General features: G+C 32.7%; 2 protein-coding genes and 3 long non-coding RNA genes across 6 annotated transcripts; 4 read left to right on the top strand and 1 right to left on the bottom strand.

The window, feature by feature from the left end:
• Positions 1-561: 561 nt before the first annotated feature.
• LOC147570624 (uncharacterized) lies at positions 562-2,351 on the top strand. Its single transcript, XR_015239417.1, has 5 exons — positions 562-652; positions 736-814; positions 1,051-1,175; positions 1,258-1,426; positions 2,001-2,351. It is a non-coding gene; the product is annotated as an uncharacterized LOC147570624 (long non-coding RNA).
• A 6,138-nt stretch (positions 2,352-8,489) lies between these two features.
• Positions 8,490-9,867, top strand: LOC147570625 (uncharacterized). Its single transcript, XR_015239428.1, has 4 exons — positions 8,490-8,572; positions 8,697-8,736; positions 8,820-9,424; positions 9,547-9,867. It is a non-coding gene; the product is annotated as an uncharacterized LOC147570625 (long non-coding RNA).
• A 1,763-nt stretch (positions 9,868-11,630) lies between these two features.
• On the top strand, positions 11,631-13,008 carry LOC147570626 (uncharacterized). Its single transcript, XR_015239440.1, has 4 exons — positions 11,631-11,713; positions 11,838-11,877; positions 11,961-12,565; positions 12,688-13,008. It is a non-coding gene; the product is annotated as an uncharacterized LOC147570626 (long non-coding RNA).
• A 2,947-nt stretch (positions 13,009-15,955) lies between these two features.
• On the bottom strand, positions 15,956-19,262 carry LOC147570627 (squalene synthase 3-like). Its single transcript, XM_086664655.1, has 9 exons — positions 19,069-19,262; positions 18,264-18,339; positions 17,862-18,005; positions 17,641-17,745; positions 17,391-17,543; positions 17,048-17,123; positions 16,617-16,708; positions 16,474-16,519; positions 15,956-16,391 (listed from the first exon to the last, which is right to left on the bottom strand). The coding sequence occupies exons 1-7, from the start codon at positions 19,260-19,262 to the stop codon at positions 16,701-16,703; spliced, it is 756 nt and encodes a 251-aa protein (XP_086520781.1). The 3' UTR covers positions 15,956-16,391; positions 16,474-16,519; positions 16,617-16,700.
• Positions 18,880-21,052, top strand: LOC147570628 (uncharacterized). 2 transcript variants are annotated; one of them, XM_086657185.1, is made up of 5 exons: positions 18,880-19,270; positions 19,399-19,542; positions 19,919-19,995; positions 20,521-20,595; positions 20,718-21,052. In XM_086657185.1, the coding sequence occupies exons 1-4, from the start codon at positions 19,261-19,263 to the stop codon at positions 20,545-20,547; spliced, it is 258 nt and encodes an 85-aa protein (XP_086513311.1). In that variant the 5' UTR covers positions 18,880-19,260; the 3' UTR covers positions 20,548-20,595; positions 20,718-21,052. The 2 variants fall into 2 exon arrangements, with proteins under 2 accessions (XP_086513311.1, XP_086513310.1); XM_086657184.1 differs by lacking the exons at positions 20,521-20,595; positions 20,718-21,052 and having other exon boundaries at positions 19,071-19,270; positions 19,919-20,157.
• The last annotated feature ends 677 nt before the right edge of the window (positions 21,053-21,729 follow it).

Consider the following 21,729-nt stretch of genomic DNA (forward strand, 5'->3'; position numbering starts at 1 on the left):
TAGAGGATTTTTGTTAGAAGAAGAGATTGGTTTTCAAAATGAAATATTTATCTTATATAGAAGGTTATAAAGGGTATTAAGATAAAATAAAAATCATAGAGATTTGTGTTTTCTATAGAGATTGGGCATTTGGACTAGATTTCTATTATAATTTTTATTTTAGCTTAAAAACTTATATTAATATTATGGTGGACTAAATATACGATTAGGTGTCGTTTTTTGGACTATAAACTCAAAAATTATAAGCAATATCATTTGGTTTTGGGAGATTTGCTGTTTGGACCCCCTTTCACATAATCCACTTGCTGTTTGGACTCCCTTTTTCCAGAGTTGCATTTTGGACTCCCTTTTTCAAAAAAATAGTTAAATATAACAGTCCAACAATATTTTTGAGATGAAAATACTATTTTACCCTAAGCAAATAAGAAATACTATTTTACCCTCTAACCTAACCTAACCTAACCCAATCTACTTTTTAACCCATCATGTTAACTAAACCTAACCCGCGAACTGACCTAACTAATGGACCCGTGTACTGATCCTAACAGAGACCTATCGACCAAAAGAAAAATCCCAAGAAAAAATACACTTCGTCTTCTTCCTCTCTCTCTCTCTATAAGCTTACAGAAATCGATTGGGAGAAAAGGAAATTGTGAGTTGTTGTCTTCTTCCATTCTCACTCAATAGACTTTCTTCTTCGTATCTTTTCTAAAATAGTTACATATTCTCTTGAAGAAATCGAGTGGAGTCGAGATTTTGAATTTCTTTTTACAAAAATCAATTGGGAGATGAGTATACCAAGTTTGAGGAAGATGTAAGTTCTTTTTTGCTTTCACCTAACTACATTTTATGAACTTCTTACAATTGTAAGTTTCAAATATTTAAGGTTTCTGAAAATTGGGAATTTTCTAAAAACAGGGGTTGTTCTACTTAGGGTTTTTGAAAATTGGGAGCTTTCTAAAATTGGGAGAATCCTTAAAATTGAGGGTTTAATTTTGTTACTTTTCTACCATTCCATGATAGTTAAAGCATCTCCCTTCCATTTTCCAGAGAATAACTTAGGAATTTGGTGTCTAATCAAAGTTATAAGCAACCACCACTAGCTACTCAAGGTTCTACACAACCACCACTAGTAGAGGCTAGTACACCACCACCATCACCTACTCAAAGTTTATGTGAGTATATTAACTATACAATACGTTATTATTTTGATTAATGGATCATTAGTTGTTACATTATTTTTAAATGTTTTGCTAGGGAGAGACTTGGAATTACCGTCTTTTAACCTGTCAGCTGATCCCGGTATCCCCTCATTTGATTTGGGATTTGAATTTGATGGCATAGATCCTGAAAAAGTTATTCCCAGATTTTATGAACCAGAACCGGATGGAGAAGACAACAGTATACTTAATTTAGTTGGTTGAAGGTACGGCGCACTTTGTTTACTTTATATTTTTTTATATTGTTATTTACTTTATATTACTTGAGTTGGGTGATAGTTTCAACATTTTATATTTTGAGTGAGAAGAGTATTTCGCTGTTATACTTTTGGTGTTATTGGTGGAGTCTTTTTGGTGTTAGACTCAATACTTTTGGTGTTAGTTCCAACATTTTATATTTTGCTTGAGAGGAGTCTTTGTTGTTATATTTTTTTTGGTGCTATAGAGTATTTTGTATTATACTTTTGCTGTTACAGGAAGAGTCTTTTGGTGTTAGAATCAATACTTTTGGTTTTAGTTCCAACATTTTATATTTTGTTTCAGAAGAGTCTTTGTTGTTATACTTTTTTGGTGCTATGGAATATTTTGTTGTTTCAGAAGAGTCTTTGTTGTTATACTTTTTTGGTGCTATGGAGTATTTTGCTGTTTTACTTTTGCTGTTACAGGAGGAGTCTTTTGGTGTTTTTTTTTTTTTGTTGAAAGGAGTCTTTTGGTGTTAGTTCCAACATTTTATATTTTGTTTTCTTGTTGTTTAAATAGTTTTGTTCTTTCTTGTTGCAGACTCCTAAAATTGTCACTTCACCACCATTAAAGAGGGGTCCGGGAAGGCCTAAAAGAAGTACGCATCGAGCACATACTGAACCTCCCGTGCAAAGAAAGATGAGAAGGTGTTCGATATGCAAAGATTGTAACCACAGTGCTACCGTTAACAATTGATACACTTTTGGTGTTACAGGAGGAGTCTTTTAGCAATACTATTTCATAGTTTTGGTGTTACAGGAGTCTTTTTAGTGTTACAAGAACCAATAGTTTTGGTGTTAAGTCAGGATAGTATTTTTGAATTTAGATGGAATCATTACTTTTGGTGTTACCGGAAACTAGTATTTTGATTGAACTCCCAACTTGTTATTACTTTACTGTTATACTTTTGGTGTTACAGGAAACTAGTATTTTGATTGAACTCCCAACTTGTTATTACTTTATTGAATTTATGAAACAATATTGCTTTTTCCCAATTCATGATGTTACAAGAAACTAGTATTTTGATGTTATAGGAAACTAGTATTTGGATTGAACTCATCAAACAAGTTAATCACAGAATTATTATCTCCTTGTTGGGCATAAGCAGCCATTATAGAGTTCCAACCAACAACATTAACTTCTGATAATAACCCATTAAAGATTTGATGTGCATCAATAACAAGACCTGATTTTCCATACACATCAATTAAAGAACTAAATTTGAATCAAATCCTGTCAAAATTGAATGAGCATGAAGAATTCTACATTGTTCAAGTGCAGCTAATTCAACAGCTGCACGACGAGCACCAGAAATACTATAACATAGTTGACCCAACATTACAAGATTTCATTTTAGCAAATAAAGAAAGAGCTTTAGAAGATAGGGAATTCTGAGTTAGACCCACTATAATTGAAGAATAACAAACTTCATCTCTCTCAGGAATTTTATCGAACACCTTGAGGAATTTTAATGAACTTTGCTTTATGAAACAATATTGTTGTTATCCCAATGGATGTGATTTGCTGTGATCCCAATTCCTTGCTGCTGTTATCCCAAATTCCCAATTCATGAACAATATTGCTTAACCGACGAGAATGTGTTTGCAATCTTTTCCACCTGCAGAATAATGAAACAAAGAATCATACAAACTTCAAAAATACTAGCACTTTCATTGTCTCTTAGAAATCAATACTCCAACAATTTTGTCTCAAATCAAGCTCAAAAGTGCCCTAATTTTGAAATAACAAAAACCTAACAGGGATCCCAACCTAACATAACAAGGACCTCTTTTTTAAGTTAATGGAAAAAGTAGCAGTGGTTTCCTTGCCCTTGTGAAGATTCCTTGGCTTCCTAACTCGAGCAATGATATCACTAATTCTTGATCCAGAATCTTCAGCCATGATAATGGTTGTAATGGAGAAGATGAACTTGCATAAGAAACTCACAATGGAGAAGATGAGTTCGTATAAGTGGGACTTCACGTACGACAACCAGCAAATCTCAATTCTCCCACAACTAACCTTGGTAGAGTCAGGCCAGACGGGTCCATGGTTTGATTATTTGGACTCATCATCTCCCTACACGTGGCAGCCATCTAGTTCTTGAGTTAAATAAATCAGGGAGTCCTAATTGCAATATTCATTATGTGAGGATAATTTAGGAATTATCTAAACTATAACTTCATATACGGAATATTCTCTTTTGATTCTGTCAAAAGGGAGTCCAAAATGCAACTCTGGAAAAAGGGAGTCCAAACAGCAAGTGAATTATGTGAAAGGGGGTCCAAACAGCAAATCTCCCTTTGATTTCTCCGTCTTTATTAAGCCAAAAGATTTGAATTGGTATGATTACAAGAATTTGAAAGATGTAGAGGCTTTAATATCCTCGTCCAACTTCAACTGAATACCATTTACTAAAGAGACAGGTTATCAAATGGAGAATGCCAAGGAGAACATTTCTTAATAAAAAGAATGTAACCTCAAAGCCTAAGACTAAATTGATCATGAATCAATATTATCAGAACGTGCCCAACTCCTTTAGAACGTCTTGAATTGCGATCCATTATGAGACGGACATCTCTAACCTAATGAGAGTTAAAGGGTCAACGAGATAAAAGAAATGTGAAAAATGTATAGTGACATCTTTAAGAACTCCAACTAACAAAAATATGTTCTCCTCACAAAGATAATAAATAGTTTATGTTATTGCACCATGAGAGGCAGCTATATGATTGACTGTCATGTTCAAGCACAGCAGATTAAGAAGTAAATCCTAAAGAACATATAATGGCTTCGAGTAGAATACGTAGACCAATTAATACCTACAGATATATAATCGTTTGCTAAGTAAGTTTGAAGGCATAGCAAAAAAACATACACGGTTACACCAGTAGACTTACCAAATCTTTCTAGAGTAAATAAATGTACTACAATGTTTTATGTTTAAATAAGAATTTTTGGGCTTATAGTCCAAAAAACGGGTCCTAATAGTAGATATAATCCTCTCTAATTCTATAAAGGGTTTTAAAACAAAAAAAAAATAATATAAATGGATATCTAGTCCATTTGGTCTCATCTAGAGAGAAAACACAAATCTCTAGAATAAATATTATTTCATAATCCCTAATCTAACCTTTCCATATTTTATAACTGATTTATCTTCGAAATCTATGCATATCTTTTTCCATATTTATCTCTCATATTTCTTTCCAATCATGTTTCTATTCAAAGTAAGGATATCTTCATTATTATCTTCCATATTTCGCTCTCCAATCATGTTTCTATTCAAAGTAAGGATATCTTCATTATTTTCAGTAACGGAAACTCTTTGTTTTATCTCTCTAAAACCGATTTAGTTGACAAACCTCCATTAAACTCAGAAAATCTTCTTCTTCTACATTATTTTGTTGTCCAAATTTATCATTTATCAGGTTTAATACTTTCGAAATCTTTATAAACACCATTGTTAATATCTAATATTTCTTCTTATAACTAAAACCCTAATTATTTCGCTCTATTATAAAACGTATCAGATTTATGATACATATCTATAAGATCTGTTTACTAATTCATTAACTTCGAATTTATGATGTTTATTTTCTCTCTCTAAAATTTTCATAATTGTTTAAGATCTTTATGTTTATTCCTTATTCAATGATCCCTTCAAAGTTAGTATGTTATGTTTGCATCCAGTGATAATATCATATTTTTTAGATCTATGTTTAATCTTCTGTTGTTTCTTATATTTCGTGAGAGCAGATTATCAATCATCTATGAAATGTTTGGTGTTTATTTTCTTTCTCTCTCTTAAAATTTCATCTATGTTTTTAATCTTGATGTTTAATCCTTCAACTTGAGTTTGACATTATTGCAATCAATCATCATAGCAGATATCTTTAGATTTGTAGTTTAAGCATAATGATATTCTCATTTTTTTTCTTTAGATCTGGTTTTCAATCCGTACGGATTTATGAAACATTTGTTCTTTCGTACGGTTACTCATAACAGAATTTACAGTACATGTACTTTATCATAAATTACCACAATTTATAGTAAATTATGGGTAATTTATAGAACATTACTTGTGCTTTAACACCAAAACAGTACTCATTTCATTAGTAGAAATGCTTCGCTTTACTATCAAATCTCGTGTACTTTGCAATAGAGTATATATAATTTACGTATATATTCATGTTCTTACCATTATGTAAATAATTTACGTATAAGTGCACATAAATTGTGTATTTTATTTACCATTACGTGTACTTTTCACCCAAAACAGTAGCCTTGATAAGTTTACCAAACTACTCAAAACCTTCAAATGTTGTCAAAATTTGACAAACATTATATATAATTTACGAAACTGTAGTTTATAATACAATATATGATTTTTTTTTCTTTAATGTATGTGTATTTATGTGTGTAGATTTGATATACCAGATGAAATTTCAAAGAGAATCGTCAAATCAAAGTGAGTCAACGAAACTAATGGAGTGTACATGGATGGGCACCATTTTTGAACCAAAGAAGATTTTGTACTTTTTTTTTTGTAACAGAATGTAAAGGATGTGTAATGTAAAAGAAATTATGTGTAATTTATTGAACAAGACCCACATACATTTGATAAGTTATGTTGTATACTTGACAAATGATGGTTTCCTCGTCATAAATAATACATAATTTACGTATTTGTTTCCTAATTTGTATTCTATGTGTATTTATGTATGAGTAAAGACGAAAACACATGTTGCTTTAATGTTCCTAGAAAAATATACTATTTCCAAAACTGAAAGTTAAGTGAGAGAAAGTGATATATATGTTTTGTATATTAACCCCCAAATCACGCTAAATTGATCCTTGAAAATATACTATTTCCAAATCTGAAAGTTAAGTGAGAGAAAATTGATTTGAATCGAAAAAAATTACATAGTAAGAGAGAGAAAATTGATTTGGTTTCCAAATCCGTAAAGGATGAAAATTGATTTGGTTACGATTTTTGTTTTGAATTGATTTGGAAATAGATTTGCTTTCCAAAACGGTTAGAAGATAGAGAAAAATCAATTTCGGATTTATACGTTAGTTGCTTTAAATCCCCTAAATCACGCCCACATTAGAAACATTCCAAATTCACCCTGAAAAATTAAAAATCCCGTGATTTTTGTAAGAGGGACATGGACGGTAGTTCTCTCATAAAGAATGGGTTATTATGTCCATAATGTAAAAGGACTAAATATCCATGTTTTGAGAAGATTGGATCATAAACCTTTTTTGAATATTATTTTGGTCTATATACCCACGGACTCGTTAAATAAACACTAATGTACTCTGTGACAGGAGGTCAATAACATTGTCAATGGTCATTGACTCAAAGGCTTGAAGTACATATGAAGCAAAACCAATATTTTGAACGGGGTAAACTCAATTACTAATTAGTTTTGAGGGGTAAGTTCAAAAAACCCTTAAAAGATTGATGCAATGGGTCCCACCAAATAGTTAATTTTTTTGACTTATTTTACATTTTCGGTTTATTTTGGTTTTATTTTATTTATTAATTTAGGAGTGGATATGTGACTCATTACCCCCTATTTTTGGATTTTAAACTCAAAATTACTTTATTAACTATATTTTATTAGCTTTATTAACTATATATTTATTAACATTTCTAATTTACTAACTATATGTTTACTTAATAAAAGTTATTAATTTTATAAACATCAAATTTATTAATTAATTTTCATTAACTTTAATCAAACGTAATTTTATTATGTTTAATTAACTATATGTTTAATTAATAAACGTTATTAAATTTATAAACATAAAATTTATTAATTAATTGTCATTAACTTTAATTAAATAGTAATTTTATTAACTATATTATAATTTTAATTTATTATAATTTAGATTATTAAAGTATAGAGGAATCTATAATAAAATAGTTCACTTAGTAAAGTTAATAAAGTTAAAAACGATTACTTAATAAATAATTAATTAAAGAGTATTACTTAAAAAAGTAGATTAGAGAGAGATCAAGATATATATAGATAGAGAGAGATAGATAGTTACAAAGCAACGCAGCATGTAAGATAATTTTGAGAATTTGAATTCCTTGTGTCTTTCACTCGAGCTATCTTGACGAACAATCCATCACGATCACAGCATTGCTTGCAACAAAAAGCATCATCAGAGATATCAACATTCATGATGATCCGAGAGATGAGAAATTTCAAAGATTTAGAGAGAGAGAGAGAGGAATTAAGGGTTTTTTTTTGCGCGTAAAGAGACGAGAAATTTTATTATGTTTAATTAACTATATGTTTAATTAACTATATGTTTAATTAATAAACGTTATTAAATTTATAAACATAAAATTTATTAATTAATTGTCATTAACTTTAATTAAATAGTAATTTTATTAACTATATTATAATTTTAATTTATTATAATTTAGATTATTAAAGTATAGAGGAATCTATAATAAAATAATTCACTTAGTAAAGTTAATAAAGTTAAAAACTATTACTTAATAAATAATTAATTAAAGAGTATTACTTAACAAAGTAGATTAGAGAGAGATCAAGATATATATATATATATATATATATATATATATATATATATATATCTATTATATATAGCACAATGGTGTTTTTTGAGTTGGACCGTCGATTTATCTCTGAGATATTCACGTCTGTCGGATTTTCATCTTGAATTTTATAATCTAACGACTTGAATTGAATTGGAAACCACAAAATATTAACTTCCTTGACTCCCACGATTCCATAACCACCCAGAGTAAAACCAACCCAAATCTTCTCTCCCACGTGTATATCATACCCAAGGTCAAAACTACCTAAATATAAGCCTTATATTCTTCTCTCTCCTAAATCTAATGGCTGGGTTTGAACTATAAAAATATAACCACCCAATTAAAATCAGTTCTAACCAACCCACCCACGATTCTCTCCTCCATTTGAGTTGAACATTCCATGGTTAGTTATTTATTTTTGTTCTTTCATTTACTGATTTTTCATCTCTCTTCTTCTGTGTAATTTATTTTAACAGATTTTTGTTCATTTGAATTTTGCAGGTTCTAAGAGATGATAGATCAACAGGTTCTACCTCCCTCTACATCTTTCTAAAATAAATATACATAATTCTTTCCCAACATTTCTACTTGATATTGTTTTATATATGTTTTCTTTTTCTTTTGTTTTTCACTTATGATTGAATTTGCAGGACTTTAAAGTGACGGAAAGTAGTCTACAGAGATGAAGAGGTTTTTCTCATTCATTTCACTAATTATGTTTGTCTATTTACATTTTGATTGTTGCTTATGATTTTTTTTGTATGTGACTACAGTTTAGGTTATGATGGACACAAATAATTGCTGGATCCAATTCCTTTCTTAAAGAAATTATTCTTCTATTTTTTGTGGTTCTTTTCTTTTATATAAGACTTTCTTCTTCTCCCCCATTTGTTTTTATATTATTGACTTCTTATCGAGATGAACTAAAGTATGAAAGTTTCTTCTTCATTTCTCATATGTTCAAATTTCTTGGAAGTAATTATACGACATCACTATTTTTGTTTTGTTGCTCATGTTTTACCTTAACACAGTTATTACTCAATAAAAATATTTTATTTTTATTTTTATAGTAGTTCTTCTCCATTGTCATTGCTAACATTTTCCTTAATTTTTGTTCACGTAAAATCTCTCCAAAAAAAATTTGTGATTAAATGGACTGTTTGGCGCGATAAACTCCCCATTTTCAGAGAGATTAATGCCACATTCATTACCTTTTTTTTTATCTCAAATTCACATCTCATATGAGTATATCTCTCAAGAATTACGTATATCTGATGACAGATGTCTCCATGTTGATTTGTATTACGTATATCTTTGAAGAATAATTAACCTTTTTTTTTGTTTTATTTGTTTGTAGATTTTCATCAATGATTTCGATGTAAGTACATTTTCATTTATCTTATGACAGATGTCTCCATGTTGATTTGTATTATCCCTGTTTTTTTTTAACAAATGCAAGATTGAAGAATATTAACTTCATTTTTTTTTTGAAAAATTCAGAGAAGAAGGTAGGAGAAATACTCACACTGGTAGTGAGAGAGATCAGAAGGAAGTGATAGGGGAGAAAAGATAGACATTTAAGAGACATTAGTTGAGGAAGAAAAGAAGGAATAATATTGTTGTTAAATCTTTGTTTAATTGTTACAATTCTTACATTTTTGTTAATTTTTTTACAATAGTGTCAAAAATAGACTTCTCTCTGTTCTATCCCACAATTTTTTTTAGAAGTTCCTTATATTTCTTCAACATCAACATAGTTTCCTAATGTCACAATTTGTTAATGCAAATATAATCTTTAGGACTTCTGGCCATTAGTTATTCAGTTTTCTCTTAATTTTCAATTTGATGTAAAAAGGGTCCCTATTATTTTTGCTAGGAAAATGTGGCAAAAAGGAATTTGAATTTGATTAATGAAGATGGAAAATACAGCCTGAACAACTAATTGTTTTCATTAAAGGACGGACTTATTTTCTATCGGAGTTCCTGTTGGAGTGGAAGAAGATTACTCCATTTTCAGATTTAGTTTTTAATTGACAATCTTTAATTTCTAAGTAAATATTTTATATTTTGTAATTGTCCATGATCAACATTTTTAATGAAATTGCCATTATAAGAAGAAAGGTGGTCAGGGGTATCATCAACTCCCTTTTGCCTTTTTTTTTCTTTGTCTCTTCTATAACTAATCAGTTTACAAAATATGTCATTTTGAACCCTTTGCTGCTTCAAATATATGTTCTTCAAATCGATAGGAGTTTTACTGCCTCAGGTTGATGATGTCAAAGTGATACTTATAGACTAATTTCTACAACATATGTTGGGTGTGTATGTGCCACAGTGTTCATGTACCCCATTTGTCTATACACAAATCGTCTGACGTCACACGCGTCGTGTGCCCATTTTACGACTGCTACTAGATTGAATATATTGTTGTCAGAAGATAAAAATGCATCGACAAACATCGTCTATCCAAAAGTACGATTATGATGATTCAACATTATTTAAGATTTTTTTTTAATTTTACTTGGAACTAACAAAATATTATCTATTTTGTTATGGGTGGTAGGTACTACTTTAGTTCCCTTTCAATTTCATTATAATTTTAATTAATTTTTTTTACGATAAATACCTGAAAACTAAATTTTCACCGTGAAAAAAATGAAAACTAGGTTCCCACCGCGCCCTACGGGCGCGGTAGATCCCTCTTGGCTAACGCCGTTGTGGTTTATTACGTCTCGATTTTACGACAAAAGTGTTTTCGAGCATTCTCTGAGTATGCGTGTAACGTGGAATCTATTTTGTGAGTTCACATCACGTTGAGTGGAGCTTACCCAAGAAGTGGATGCACATTGCTGCCCATTTTCACACAATGTGGGGTCAGGCGAGTAGCTGTCATCCGAAATCATGTACTGATTTCGAATGAAATCACGTACTGATTTCGGATGACAGGTAAACGCATGACACCAAAAAGTGCGAAAATGGACAGCAATGTGCATTCACTTCTTGGGTAAGCTCCACTCAACGTGATGTGAACTCACAAAATAGATTCCACGTTACACGCATACTCAGAGAATGCTCGAAAACACTTTTGTCGTAAAATCGAGACGTAATAAACCACAACGGCGTTAGCCAAGAGGGATCTACCGCGCCCGTAGGGCGCGGTGGGAACCTAGTATATATCTATTATATATAGCACAATGGTGTTTTTTGAGTTGGACCGTCGATTTATCTCTGAGATATTCACGTCTGTCGGATTTTCATCTTGAATTTTATAATCTAACGACTTGAATTGAATTGGAAACCACAAAATATTAACTTCCTTGACTCCCACGATTCCATAACCACCCAGAGTAAAACCAACCCAAATCTTCTCTCCCACGTGTATATCATACCCAAGGTCAAAACTACCTAAATATAAGCCTTATATTCTTCTCTCTCCTAAATCTAATGGCTGGGTTTGAACTATAAAAATATAACCACCCAATTAAAATCAGTTCTAACCAACCCACCCACGATTCTCTCCTCCATTTGAGTTGAACATTCCATGGTTAGTTATTTATTTTTGTTCTTTCATTTACTGATTTTTCATCTCTCTTCTTCTGTGTAATTTATTTTAACAGATTTTTGTTCATTTGAATTTTGCAGGTTCTAAGAGATGATAGATCAACAGGTTCTACCTCCCTCTACATCTTTCTAAAATAAATATACATAATTCTTTCCCAACATTTCTACTTGATATTGTTTTATATATGTTTTCTTTTTCTTTTGTTTTTCACTTATGATTGAATTTGCAGGACTTTAAAGTGACGGAAAGTAGTCTACAGAGATGAAGAGGTTTTTCTCATTCATTTCACTAATTATGTTTGTCTATTTACATTTTGATTGTTGCTTATGATTTTTTTTGTATGTGACTACAGTTTAGGTTATGATGGACACAAATAATTGCTGGATCCAATTCCTTTCTTAAAGAAATTATTCTTCTATTTTTTGTGGTTCTTTTCTTTTATATAAGACTTTCTTCTTCTCCCCCATTTGTTTTTATATTATTGACTTCTTATCGAGATGAACTAAAGTATGAAAGTTTCTTCTTCATTTCTCATATGTTCAAATTTCTTGGAAGTAATTATACGACATCACTATTTTTGTTTTGTTGCTCATGTTTTACCTTAACACAGTTATTACTCAATAAAAATATTTTATTTTTATTTTTATAGTAGTTCTTCTCCATTGTCATTGCTAACATTTTCCTTAATTTTTGTTCACGTAAAATCTCTCCAAAAAAAATTTGTGATTAAATGGACTGTTTGGCGCGATAAACTCCCCATTTTCAGAGAGATTAATGCCACATTCATTACCTTTTTTTTTATCTCAAATTCACATCTCATATGAGTATATCTCTCAAGAATTACGTATATCTGATGACAGATGTCTCCATGTTGATTTGTATTACGTATATCTTTGAAGAATAATTAACCTTTTTTTTTGTTTTATTTGTTTGTAGATTTTCATCAATGATTTCGATGTAAGTACATTTTCATTTATCTTATGACAGATGTCTCCATGTTGATTTGTATTATCCCTGTTTTTTTTTAACAAATGCAAGATTGAAGAATATTAACTTCATTTTTTTTTTGAAAAATTCAGAGAAGAAGGTAGGAGAAATACTCACACTGGTAGTGAGAGAGATCAGAAGGAAGTGATAGGGGAGAAAAGATAGACATTTAAGAGACATTAGTTGAGGAAGAAAAGAAGGAATAATATTGTTGTTAAATCTTTGTTTAATTGTTACAATTCTTACATTTTTGTTAATTTTTTTACAATAGTGTCAAAAATAGACTTCTCTCTGTTCTATCCCACAATTTTTTTTAGAAGTTCCTTATATTTCTTCAACATCAACATAGTTTCCTAATGTCACAATTTGTTAATGCAAATATAATCTTTAGGACTTCTGGCCATTAGTTATTCAGTTTTCTCTTAATTTTCAATTTGATGTAAAAAGGGTCCCTATTATTTTTGCTAGGAAAATGTGGCAAAAAGGAATTTGAATTTGATTAATGAAGATGGAAAATACAGCCTGAACAACTAATTGTTTTCATTAAAGGACGGACTTATTTTCTATCGGAGTTCCTGTTGGAGTGGAAGAAGATTACTCCATTTTCAGATTTAGTTTTTAATTGACAATCTTTAATTTCTAAGTAAATATTTTATATTTTGTAATTGTCCATGATCAACATTTTTAATGAAATTGCCATTATAAGAAGAAAGGTGGTCAGGGGTATCATCAACTCCCTTTTGCCTTTTTTTTTCTTTGTCTCTTCTATAACTAATCAGTTTACAAAATATGTCATTTTGAACCCTTTGCTGCTTCAAATATATGTTCTTCAAATCGATAGGAGTTTTACTGCCTCAGGTTGATGATGTCAAAGTGATACTTATAGACTAATTTCTACAACATATGTTGGGTGTGTATGTGCCACAGTGTTCATGTACCCCATTTGTCTATACACAAATCGTCTGACGTCACACGCGTCGTGTGCCCATTTTACGACTGCTACTAGATTGAATATATTGTTGTCAGAAGATAAAAATGCATCGACAAACATCGTCTATCCAAAAGTACGATTATGATGATTCAACATTATTTAAGATTTTTTTTTAATTTTACTTGGAACTAACAAAATATTATCTATTTTGTTATGGGTGGTAGGTACTACTTTAGTTCCCTTTCAATTTCATTATAATTTTAATTAATTTTTTTTACGATAAATACCTGAAAACTAAATTTTCACCGTGAAAAAAATGAAAACTAGGTTCCCACCGCGCCCTACGGGCGCGGTAGATCCCTCTTGGCTAACGCCGTTGTGGTTTATTACGTCTCGATTTTACGACAAAAGTGTTTTCGAGCATTCTCTGAGTATGCGTGTAACGTGGAATCTATTTTGTGAGTTCACATCACGTTGAGTGGAGCTTACCCAAGAAGTGGATGCACATTGCTGCCCATTTTCACACAATGTGGGGTCAGGCGAGTAGCTGTCATCCGAAATCATGTACTGATTTCGAATGAAATCACGTACTGATTTCGGATGACAGGTAAACGCATGACACCAAAAAGTGCGAAAATGGACAGCAATGTGCATTCACTTCTTGGGTAAGCTCCACTCAACGTGATGTGAACTCACAAAATAGATTCCACGTTACACGCATACTCAGAGAATGCTCGAAAACACTTTTGTCGTAAAATCGAGACGTAATAAACCACAACGGCGTTAGCCAAGAGGGATCTACCGCGCCCGTAGGGCGCGGTGGGAACCTAGTATATATATATAGATAGATAGATAGATAGATAGAGAGATAGATAGATACAAAGGAACGGAGCATGTGAGATAATTTTCCGAATTTGAATTCCTTGTGTCTTTCACTCGAGCTATCTTGACGAACAATCCATCACGATCACAACATCGCTTGCAACAAAAAGCATTATCAGAGATATCTACTCAATTAATGGTTCACGTTAGTTTAAAATTGAGAGAGAGAGAATTTTTTGGGCGCGTGGATAGAAGAATTGTGTTTCTTTCTCATCTGTCGATAAATACTCAATTGATGGTCTGGATAATCTTCAAAATGAGAGGTTTTTTTTGGCGCCAATATAGGGGATAGGGGTTCAATTCCTATTTGGCCCCCTACTTTGTGACCAGATTCCTTTATGCCCCCTACTTTTTTGTAAAATGGTAACTCAAAAAGAAAAAATTTGTAACTTATTAAACTAATGGTAGTGCTTAATCACGAAATTTCTTACCTAATGTTTTCCACAGATTACACACTCGTATCAAGTTGAATCTGACGTGGAACTGTGTTTGTCTGTTGGTGACTATGTTGTTATTCGAAAGGTTTTCCGTTCTTCCATTTATTTCTATTCTCGTATGACATATAGTTCATTTAACTGCACTTTTCTTTTGACTCTGGATAAAGGAAATCTAATCTGAACTTCAGTATCATAGAGCTCCACGTACTAATCTTGGGCAGAAATTCTGCACCGAATATTGAACTTATTTTTGAGAAATTGTTTGGACTGCATTCAGATAAATCAATGGCCTCCAAAACTCTTCGAAATGAAGTACAGTTTCATGCGACAACCAATATTACGAGGCACCATTTTATTCATTCGATCCTGCTAGAACCTTCTGAGTTACATTGAAGGAAATGAAATCTGTTCTTAAGTATTATGGTATTTGCTTTTGACAGGTGACGAGCAGTGGTTGGGCAGAAGGAGAATGCAAAGGAAAGGCGGGCTGGTTTCCTTTTGGCTTCATTGAAAGACGAGATAGTGTTCTTGCAAGCAAGATAGCTGAAATGTCCTGAAAACTGTTTACAAGGGGGTTCACGATCAGTTGGGGATTTCAGATTGGATTGCCCATCATTTTGTATGTCAAAATTCTGCTCGAAGATTGAATCTACTGTGTTCTTGTGAGAGAAGGAAAACTTTTTTTTTAGTACACTGTACTTTCGAAGTTCTCAGTCCATGCACATGTTCTCAGTCCATGCACATTGTTTTAAACAATGCTAAGTACAAAGTCTCACCTATATATACAGATGCATATTTGTTTATCGATAGTGAAGGGTTACTCGGTTCTCTCTTTTGTATTTGTTGCTTGATTTAATCGATCATTGCAAAATATACTGTTATATATCGAGCAAAAACAAGTTAAAGGAGAAAATTATAGAGCTTTCAACATTTCCTTATATTTCCCAAATGGTGCAAAGAAATGAAAATCAAATATAAAAGAATCGTCACACTTTTGTCGATACTTTTCCACTTTTTCTGCTCGATCAGTTCATGTAGTTCTGGAGTAGTTTAGGTACTTCATTCTTCATACCGTTACGACATAATGACACAGTGAAGGGTTTCGAATGATTTACCAAATAATGATAATAAATTAATACTAAGAGATAAAAAGACAACATTTGGTTGATACAGGCGAATGATTTCAGAAAGAAAAAAAGACAACATTTGGTTGATACAGGCGAAAAGATCCAAACAATGAAGATAAGAAGTCTCTTCGAATAAAAGAAATGAACTGTGTTCATTTGGCATTTTAAACTTAATTAATTACACATCCGAGAGCAACACAAACTATAAATTTCAGATCAGAACGAGTCACCAACTCACACCATAACTTGGGTGACTTTTCATCGACCTGGAGCAGATTGCGTTCGCCACATCAGCAACACCGACTATTCAAAGAATGAACGACCAAATAGAGATGCTAGTGATTGCCGGAAATGAATGGTCGCTGCTTGGTAGAGAAAAGTGCGATAACGATTGCAAGCACAAGGAAGAGCAAAAAGATCTGCATCGAAAGTACAACAATGTCAAGCATATGATTCATGAAAGGCATCTGGGATAAGAAAAACCGAAGCAGTATTATTTACCAGAGTTGAAGTATATCTTGAGTCGTTGTCGACTATGTATGATTTTCTAGAGGGGAAATAAAAGAAGATGAAAGAAAACTATAAGAATATAATTTAAAATATAGTTCGTTGAGTATCCGAGTAAACATCGAACAATGACAAACCTTTGATTTAGCAGACCAGATTCCCGACAGACTTTTTTTACTGCTTCTACACGAGTAAGAGTTTTTGTAGCGTTTGTATCTTTCTTATCGATCTGCAATCAATTACATGTTGCTCTTAGGATACTCGAGGTCTGAATTGAACGCAGTCAGATTTTAGACTGATTGTTTTTGTTTGACTCATTTGAATAGCTTATTCCGCTTGATTACAGGTTCATTGATTCGGACGAGTCAGACTCAAACAACGAGAAGAAAAGAAAAAATACAAACGCCACGTCGCCACCTTAACTCCCATTAATTTATTAACATTGATGAGATATTTCTGAATCTGGCGTACGGGAGAAGGTCCTGTCTTGTTCACAAATAAGGACCTTTATGGATAACTCTAAATACGTAACTTGCTTCAAATATGCAAGAGGACAGAGATTTCTTACCACGCCTCATTTTCACTACTCCTCTAAAGACTTCAATGTTATTGTAGCATAAAGCCAGGGTTCCTATTGCCCTGATCTGGTACAAGTAGCAGTATATCAGCAACCATCCAAGAAAAAACATCCCACTTATTTTACCAATAATTTACATATATGAGATGGTGCGAATTTGTAAGACATGTGATGGTTGTTCACCGAGGTTCAAAACTTTTGACTGATATTGACCATACTCATATTAACACCGACATGGTATGAGATAGATATTATCAATTACGGTGAAATGAAACATTATGCAACCACTTAACAAACGAAACGGCAACCAGTTAAATTGTGGAAGAATTCATACCTGAGGAATAGCACAAAATCGGAATACTGAGGGGTCCCTCAAAGCAGACATGTACTTCAAGCCATCTTCCACATGTAGACGTAGTAATGCATTAGTGATCATATCATTCAAGCACTGAACCGATTTACTAGAGTTCTCTTCATATTTCAAGTCCTAGAGTACAAGGATGTAACACAAACCAATGAGTCAGACTTAAAGTAGTGGCATAAATACAGAAAACTTCGAGAAAGAACATATACAATAGATGCACCTCAAGTTTGTCAACATATTTACTCCATATTTCACGAGGCCAGAACATGCGTGATTTTGGTATCTCATTTATATCCTCCAGATAGTCTCGAATGATATTTGTTTTCTGCAATTTGGAAAATATGGACAGATAGTGTAGGAGAATTAGAACTGCTAGTACAGAATATGGCAGAATGGTAACAACAATAAGTTACTACTCGCTATGCATATGAAAGATGTCACCTGAAGAAATAAAGCCATAGAATTTGAAAGATAATCTAAAGCCAAGTCCTCCAAATTAGAAGCATGAAAAAGTTTCGACAACCCCAACCCAACAAGCCCAACAACATAGTGACAGTACTCATCGTACTCGTCGACTGTTTCTACCTGCAAAACAAGATATGGGAATAAAACGACACACTTGAGATGTAACATCGACCTACATTCACTCTACGTGCATTACAAGTTAACTGTGGAGCAACAAGGGATAGTTCATAACGAAGGATGATTTGGAAAAAGAATTACATGGTTTTAGGAACTCTAATCTGGTTTCTAAGTAGATTTATGGTACTAGTTATATACCTATTTTGGTTTATAATAGTAGTTTGTCAAATTAAACATAAGAGCTCCTCATTCATTACACACCTCCTTCAATATATAAAATAATTTTGCCATTCCAGCACCCATTCTTTTGGTTGTATCTTCAATTGCCTCTTGATAACTGAAATAATTGGGAAACTATTAAGATTTGTATAATAAGTACTGAGAGAGTGAAATGGTCTCAGATGGACTAGAAGTTAATGCATGAATCATGATATCTTGTTTGTAATTAAACATGGTAGGAGATAGTCAACTGGTATCCAAGTTACACTAGGTGGAACGAGGAACCACATGTGGTATTCCACATGATGTTTGTCAAACACGGTTTTCATACATTATCGTAAAATTTCTTTCTGAGATTCAGACTTAACCTTTTGCACCCCTCCAAAACCAAATACTAGCCGTAACCCCTATGCCATTTGGAGGGTACATTGGACAAGTTTAATAGAAGTAAAGCTTAGTTCAGACGAAAGCTCATTTTTTACGCGGTTGCATCTTTTATTTAATTTAGGTTATCACTTATATATTATGTAAAAAGTGATGAGTTTGATTAAGGAGTTTGATGATGGATTACACATAGATATAGTCTTCTGCTTCGAATTTTCGTAGCTTAAGTTCCGAACTGGATTATATAAATAAAGCAATTTTTTTGTTTTCTGCAGTGTGCTGATTTGCTAAGAGCTGACCTAATATTATTTGCTTGGTTGACACGAAGAGACCTTAAAATTAGTTTCTTTTCTTTCGCTAAACTCCTCTTTGAGCTCAACCTTGCTTCATATTTTACTGTCTTCTTTTATGCACAGTTGACTATTTGGTGATGCTTCCATTATTAAATTTCTGCATTTCGTACCAGGTGGGAGTGGATAATATGTGTATGCCTCTATATGCTGTCAAACGGCAACCATTAGAGTTGCCATTAGAAGAATGAATTAGTAATGCACTGGTTGAAGTTGGACCATCCATAACACTAGCTAGTCTCTCTGAAGTTTTGGCATTTGCAGTTGGAAGTTTTGCTTCTGTGCTAGCTTGTCGTGTTTTCTCCATGTTTGCAGGTCAGGGATATTTGTTTCTCACATTGAAGCCTTTTGGTCCATTGGTTTTTCTTTCTATATTATAGTGGTTAAAGTCGTTTAGTTGACTTTGTTTGATCCGTCTTTCTTTTTCTTTTGCTTTTGTGCAGCATTGGCTGTTCTTTTGGATTTCCTTTTGCAAGTCACTGCTTTTGTTGCCTTGATAGTTTTTGACTTTTTACGCGCCGAAGATAACCGGGTTGACTGTTTCCCGTGCATTAAGGTTAATTCATCTCTTGCTGTATCTGATAGAGGTAATCTAGTCAGAGTTTTTTTTATTGAACATAAAAAGGAACACACCCCAGTTTGTCATAAATATATGGAAATTAAAGCTCCTTAATTCTTTGCATCTCGAGGCCCAAACAAACTCTTAAATTAGATGTCGACAATGATGTTTTTAATTGAAGTTCTGATGTTACGCTGCTTCCGTAGAACCAAACTATCATGATTGTTGGGTTGCCTATCAATTTTGGTAAGAAATGAATTTCTGATGGACCAGGACTTTTAGATTTAATTTCTACAAAAAGATAGTACTTTTAAGATATAGCGGAAGAGGGCAATTTAAATAAATCGGGAATATCTACCTTTTGTTTGTCTTGTCCGGTTCGTTTATTCATTTCTTCCTTGTAGGAAGTTCATGCACCTATACTTGGGGAGTTAAAATTGTTGTGGTTGCCCTTTTTGTCGGATTTACCGCTGCAAGCATTGTAAGTGTTCCGTTCTTTTATTTTGTGAAAAATGTTAAATTATTGAATTCTTTGTAACTGTAGAAATCGAATCAGAAAATCCTCTAGGGAACAAAATTTACACCTAACACATATGAGAGGCTCACCCGAACCTTCAAAGTTTCGAAAATAAGTCTACAGACTTACAGACCCAGTACTTTCAGTAAGATGAGTTGCCTGCTGGAGAAAGGTAAAATGCCATTGTTCATAAAAGAAAGAACAAGAAGAAACATATATTTAATATACTGTGCTACATATCTGAAAGGAAACACTTTCTCTCATCTCATTGAAGCCTTTAGTGAATTGGAAACGGGCAGTGAACATGGCCCATATCCTTGAGGAAAACAATTAAGTTGACACTGAATAGTTCTCGAGGAAAACTTTCCTTTTGTCTAAGAAGAAGAAAAAGATGGTATCAGACTAGAGACACTAGAGGGCCACTTAAGTTTGTTCCGCATATATTTTGAAGTTTCATGTTTTCCCTTGTTTTTCTTTATGGTTATTTAGGCACGATTTCTATCACTTGTGATTTAACCTGGTTTGGAACAACAGATTGTTCATCCTTGGAACTCATATCTGCTGGTTAGTTCTCAGATGCTAGGAGTTTTGGTTCCTTTTTTTTTGTGATGCAAATTATATAATCTTTTATTTGTTTCTTTATTCTTCTGGTTCTTCTTAGTTCTAAATTTTGTTACTTGCTGCAGGGATATTTTTAATAATGTTACTGAATATCTCAGAATAGGCCATCCATTGTACTTTGCGGTGAAGAACTACAACTATAGGTATCTTGCCAATGGCACCTCTTACTGATTGCAAGGTTTTAAAATACGTTTTCATGAGGCGAGGCGGTTTGCTGAAAAAGAGACTATACATTTTCAACTGCAGCAGACTGAAGTTTAGAGATCTCCATCTTTAAGAAGTTGTAACTTGTATGCATTTGCTAATAAGATAATACCAATGAAAAATAATTGTCACACAATTGTTTTTTGATAAATCCTAATCATATTATAGAAGTAAAGAAGTTCATAAAAACTTAAAACTTCTGATGAGCGAACAATTTAAGACTTGTGAAGAATATCTGATTGGTCAAAATGTGCAGACCCCCGTAATAAAGAAAGAGGGTAATTATAAAAAGAAGGTAAATAAATGGTAAGAACCCTGCATGTGAATGCTTTATCTTGAAATTCTCATCAGGAAAAGGACCGCCATAGATAGAATCGGTTACCTTCCCAAAAGGGCCACGAGCAGTATCTCCACCTTGTATCATGAATCCTGAAACGATACGATGAAGTGGTGTTCCCTTATAGTGAAGTTCTTTACCACTTAATTTCACCCTTGCCCTTTTCCCCTGCACTTGAATATACCTTGGTCATAACCACCATAAAAAGGGAGTCCACAGTTACAGTATAGACTGCTGTAAATGAACATCAAGAACGAAGACAGACTAATTCTATTGGTTATCAAATTAGGTTTATAACCATTCGGAGTAAATTCGTCCTTAAGGTCTTTAAGCACTAGGCAACCAGGGTATCATCAGGATGAGGAGTAAATGGTGATGAAAATAATGTGCTACCCATGAGCTAAAATGTAATCAACAAGATTAACTTCCATTTACCTGTGCAAGAGTCCCAATTCTCAAAATGGCTGCTGCAGCTGCTAATGGTGATCCACCAACCCCCCCTTCCAGCCTTTCCAGATATCTAAGGACTGTGGGAT

This window comes from Eschscholzia californica, unplaced genomic scaffold (assembly GCF_041429995.1).
Source record: "Eschscholzia californica isolate CP2 unplaced genomic scaffold, dmEscCali1.0.p SCAF_1, whole genome shotgun sequence".
Classification (NCBI taxonomy): Eukaryota; Viridiplantae; Streptophyta; class Magnoliopsida; order Ranunculales; family Papaveraceae; genus Eschscholzia; species Eschscholzia californica.

Bases quoted from the DNA above. Each gene is read 5' to 3' on its own strand.
- LOC147570628 (XM_086657184.1), top strand. The intron at 19,543-19,918 runs GTAATCTAGTCA...TCTTCCTTGTAG, and splicing joins TCTTGCTGTATCTGATAGAG to GAAGTTCATGCACCTATACT.
- LOC147570627 (XM_086664655.1), bottom strand. From the start codon at position 19,262: ATGGAGAAAACACGACAAGCTAGCACAGAAGCAAAACTTCCAACTGCA. The intron at 18,340-19,068 runs GTACGAAATGCA...CAATTATTTCAG, and splicing joins ATATTATCCACTCCCACCTG to TTATCAAGAGGCAATTGAAG. The intron at 17,544-17,640 runs GTGCATCTATTG...CTTGTACTCTAG, and splicing joins AATATGTTGACAAACTTGAG to GACTTGAAATATGAAGAGAA.